This window comes from Nicotiana tomentosiformis, chromosome 4 (assembly GCF_000390325.3).
Source record: "Nicotiana tomentosiformis chromosome 4, ASM39032v3, whole genome shotgun sequence".
Taxonomy (NCBI): domain Eukaryota; kingdom Viridiplantae; phylum Streptophyta; class Magnoliopsida; order Solanales; family Solanaceae; genus Nicotiana; species Nicotiana tomentosiformis.
In genome coordinates this window covers 121,670,116-121,675,473 of record NC_090815.1, presented here as the reverse complement: position 1 = coordinate 121,675,473, position 5,358 = coordinate 121,670,116, and the positions used below count along the sequence as shown (strand labels likewise).

At 45.4% G+C, this 5,358-nt stretch overlaps 1 protein-coding gene across 1 annotated transcript; it reads right to left on the bottom strand.

Annotated features, from left to right (window-relative positions):
- Positions 1-756: 756 nt before the first annotated feature.
- LOC138910467 (uncharacterized) lies at positions 757-1,326 on the bottom strand. Its single transcript, XM_070201710.1, has one exon. It carries the CDS (start codon positions 1,324-1,326, stop codon positions 757-759), a length of 570 nt encoding a protein of 189 aa, XP_070057811.1.
- Between the last annotated feature and the right edge of the window lie 4,032 nt (positions 1,327-5,358).

The following is a 5,358-nucleotide window of genomic DNA, read 5'->3' as shown; positions in this document are numbered from 1 at the left end:
AGGAAATAACCTCATTAGATGCACTGACAGACGAACCCTTCCACTCCAACCTAGGAAATTCCGGCATTGCCAAGGTAACAGTCTTAGCATGGCAATTTAGGACGGCATGATATGGGGATAGCCAGTCTATGCCCAGGATAATCTCGAAGTCGGTCATATCAAGTAGCAGAAGATCTGCTCTAGTCTTATAACCACAGAATGTAACAACACAGGACAGATAGATCTGATTAACAACAGAATTGCCCACAAAAGTGGACACATAAACAGGAGTACTAAAGGACTCTCGAGAAACACCCAGGAAATGAGCAAATAGAGAGGACACATATGTATACGTAGATCCTAGATCAAATAATACGGAGGCATCTTTGCCGCAAATAGAAATAATACCTGTAATCACTACATCTGAGACCTCTACATCTGGTCTGGCCGAAAAAGCATAGAACCGAGCTGGAGCGCTAACTGGCTGGCCTCCACCTCTAGGATGGCCCCTACCCACCTGCCCTCCACATCTGGTGGTCGGACGACTAGTGGAGCAACTGGTGTGGTAATCATAGGCTGCTGACCCTCCTGCACTGGTCTACCCTGAAGCCTAGGGCAGAATCTCTGCATATGACTGGGATCCCCGCACTCGTAACAACCTTTCGGTATTACGGGATACTGACTAGAAGTCTTACCTTGGGGACCTGAATACCCACTGGAAGAGTCCTGAATAGCTGGTGGGCGATAAGAACTCTTTGGCATAGCACTGAAATAAGGTCACATTGGGGCACCCCGAGGAGGCGGTGGTGCTGGATATAGGGGCCTGCTAGACTTCCCTCTCACGAACTGACCTCTACCCCCATACGGAGCACCTCTGAACTCTCCAGAATATCTAAACCGCTTATCCCTTATAACCTGCTCTCGGCTACGCTGACGCATACCATCAATCCTTTGGGCTATCTCCACAACCAACTCATAAGAAGTCCTCATCTCAACCTCTCGAGCCATGGTGGCATGAATGCTAGTATGTAAACCCGCAACAAACCTTTGTACTCTCTCCGCCTCAGTAGGGAGTATCATAAGTGCATGGCGAGATAACTCAGAGAACCTTGCCTCATAATCGGTCACTGATATTTGAACTTGCTGGAGCTGCTCAAACTGGAACCGCAACTCTTCCCTCTGGGAGGGCAGAATATACCTGTCCAGGAAGATACGGGTGAACCTGTCCCAAGTCATGGGAGGAGAATCTGCCGGTCTTCCAAGAAGATACGACTTCCACCAATTACGGGCTCTGCCCTCCAGCTGAAAAGTAGCAAAGTCTACCCCATGAGACTCCAATATCCTCATGTTGTGCAATCTGTCCCTGCACCGATCAATGAAATCCCGGGGATCCTTATGTCACTCACCCCCAAAGATAGGAGGATGTAGTCTAGTCCATCTGTCCAGTAGCTTATGTGGCTCGGTGGTCGCAGCTGGTCTGGGCTCAGGTGTAGCTGTTACCACTGGCTGGACTCCACCCATGGGTAGTGCACACTAGGTTTGATATACAGCAACTGCCTGCCCATGAGCTTGTGCTGTAGGGGTCTGTGCTCCCCCGCCCCCCTGAGATGTGGCTGGGTCTACCAGAAATAAATCGGCCTGAGTCATAGTGTCCATGAACCGCAACATATGGCCCATGACCTCCTGGAATCCCGGTGCAGACGTGAAATCCACCAGAGCTGGCTCTGCTGGACCCACTGCTGGCATAACTGGAACAACCATGGGACGTCCTCGTCCCCTACCATGGGCTGGAGCCCTCCCTCGGCCCCTGCCTTAGCCTCTAACAACAGTGGGAGTAGCTTTTCCTTGGTCTGGAACCTTATTAGAGCGCGTTCTCACCATCTGTGAGAGAATAAGAGAAAGATATTTAGTACTACATTATTTGCACGATGGGAGGTGAAGAAAGGTAGTTTTTCTAACACCCTATAGCCTCTCGAAGATAAGTACAGACGTCTTTGTACCGATCCGCAAGACTCTATTAGGTTTGCTCATAACTTGTGAGACCTACGTGAACCTAGTGCTCTGATACCATGTTGTTACGACCCAAATTTACCTATAGGTCGTGATGGTGCCCAACATCCCCACCAGGCAAGTCAACTAATGATTTTAACATATATTCATTTCTTTAAAAATTATCCGAGTAATAAAACTCGGAGTACTTGCAAAAATTAAGACAATGTGAGAAATAAGATAAATTAAAACCCAAGTAAAATAATTAAATCCAAAAATTCTACTAGTGTGTGTCAAGACCTGGTGTCACAAGTATATGAGCATCTAGTAGATTATATAAAATTTTAAATATTGTCTGAAATAAAAATAGACAGAATACAAATACAAGAAGAGGCACTAGTTGCTACAGAATGGCTCAGAAAGGCAGCTCACCACTAAGCTTCTAGATAACATGGGTGCGCTTCGATAGGTCCTTCGATAGTACATGTCTCAGGTCCTGCACAAAAAGTGCAGCAAGCATAGCTTAAGTACGTAAACAACGTGTACCCATTAAGTATCAAGCCTAATCTCGAAGAAGTAATGACGAGAGGTCGATTTTGACACTCACTATGGGTCAATAATATTACAATAGAAATATTTTATTATATACCTCGTCCTTGATGAAAGCATGTTTAACCTCGGACTAGGGCCTCCTCTCCTGCTTGACCGAATTAATTTTTGGGTCCATGCTTAGTTTGTGAGTGGTTATTTCTGGTGGGATCCCTGTCAAATCAAGATGGGACCAAGCAAAACAATCTATGTTAACTATAAGAAATTGAATAAATTTTTTCCTGATCTCGGGAGTTAGTCCCCTGCCGAGGTATACCTTTCGATCGGGAAAATGCTCGATTAATATAACCCGTTCCAGCTCTTTGATAGTCGATTTGGTTTCGTTAGATTTATCGGGGATTATAAAAGATCAGGGACCCCGTAATCATCGTCTTTGTAAGTCTTTTGCTTATCTGATTGGATCGTGACCGAAATCGGTAATTGCTATTTGGCCTTTGGGTCGGCGCCATAATTCGGTTCCTTCAGTGTTGTAAGCGTTGATATCGGAATCACTTCTTCGATGACAAACAACTCTTTTGATGCCGGTTGTTCCCTGTAGATTGTCTTGATCCCCCCCGGGACTGGGAATTTTAGCACTTGGTGAAGAGTTGAGGGTACTGCCCTCATGTGGTGGATCCATGGCCTTCTGATAAGGGCGTTGTACATCATGTCCCCTTAGATTACACAAAAGTTGGCCTCTCATACGAATCCAGCGGTATTGACTGGTAACGTTATCTCTCTTTTGGTAGTTTCATATGCCATGTTGAACACGTTTAGGACTTAGACTGCTGGCACGATCCTCTCTTGTAGACCGGGTTGTTCTACGATCTTCGACCGAATAATGTTGGCCGAGCTACCTAGATTAATTAACACACGTTTAATTCTAGTTTTATTTACGAGTATAGATATTACCAACTGCATCATTGTGAGGTTGTATGATCCCTTTCGCATCCTCGTCGCTGAAGGATAAGACTCCTTCCGGTATGTAATCTCGAGTTCGTTTCTCCCTGGTGATGGAAATTCTGGTATGTTTCAACATTGGCTCCTATGGGATATCAACTCCACCAATGACCATATTAATTACGTGTTGAGGTTCGGTATCTTCTTGTTTCGTCTGTCTGTTAGAATCCCTGTTCCTGAAATGATTCTTAACCCGGTCGCTTAAGAACTCTCGAAGGTGCCCATTGTTGAATAGTCAGGCTACTTCTCCTCTCAGTTGTCGACAGTCTTCCGTTCTATGACCGTGAATTCCATAATACTTGCATACCTAGTTATGATCTCTTTGAGCCGGATGAGATTGCACAGCTCGAGGCCATTTGGTATCCTTGATTCGCTGATGGCTGATACGATGGCAGCTGCGTCGATGTTAAAGTTGTACTCTGATAGCCTCGGCGATTCTTTAGGCCCGGTGGGCCTGTCAAAATCGTTTTTGGTCATTAGCGCCCGGTTGTTTTGACCTTGGTCATTTCTTCTTTCGTTTCTTATGGGGTTCCACTCCGACCCACTGTTCCTTCGTTCTCCATTATAGGGCCGATATCGATCCCTGTTTGATCCTGGTTCACAATCGATGTCGTTCTTGGGTCTATCGAGAGTCCTGGCGGGATATATAGACTCCGAAGGTTCCCTGAGTTGATCATTTTCGACTCTGATTTTCAATTGATACCGATTGTGTACATCGGCCTAGGTAATGACAAAGTATTCTATTAGGTTTTGCTTTAATTGCTGCAAAGCCAGCGAGCTTCGAATATTAAGTCACTGAGTGAAAGCATGAACAGCCTAATCACCAGCTACTGGAGGCAGATCCATTCGTTCCATTTGAAAATGGGACACGAACTCCCTAAGTATCTCCTTCTCCTTCTGTTTGACTTTGAAAAGGTCCGATTTCCTGGTTTCGACCTTGATGGCACCGGCATGTGCTTTTACGAAAGAGTCTGCAAACATTGCTAATGAGTCAATAAAATTAGGAGGAAAGTTGTGATACTATATCATGGCTCCCTTCGATAGGGTCTCCCCAATTATTTTCAGCAAAATGGGCTTGATTTCGTCGTCTTTCAAGTCGTTTCCTTTAATGGCACATATATAAGAGGTCACATGCTCGTTTAGATCGATCTTTCCGTTGTACTTAGGTATTTTGGGCATACGAAATTCTTGGGGATCGATTTTGGGGCCGCGCTTGGAGGTAAAGGTTTTTACACGAACTTCCTAGAATCCCGTCCCTTCAATATCGGGGGTGCTCCTGGGATTTGATCTACTCTGGAATTATATGTTTCGACCTTTTTATCATTCGCTTTGATCTTCTTTTCCCCTGATTCTAACTACTTTGTCAGCTCCTCGAGCATTTTTATAATTTTGGGGTTAGTCCCCGACTCTCGTTCATTCGATCTTATCATGGCCGGTTCTGTTCTACGAGTGACTTCTTGGGGCGGATCGGGTTCAACCCTGCTCGGTGCTTTGGTTTGGCTTTGCAACTAAGCTATCGCCACCTGTTGAGCTTGCAGTATTTCGAAGATCATACGTAGGCTGATCCCGTCGTCTTCAATGTTTTATGAGTTTCGAGCTGCCGATCGGGCTCCACCACATATGCTATTTTCAGGGTCGGCAAACAAGTTTGATTCGATGGCATAATGTGAATTTACATCAATCGCATCCGCGATCCGAATTCCAACAACATCAGCGGGTGCCTCTGTGTTACCGGGCGCCATGTTGTTATTCTCACCTTGATGACCGGACTCGTTGTCGATATGTAGAGGTGCTAATTGAGAGTTTGTCATTTTTAACCTGAAATCAAAGACACTTCAAAGA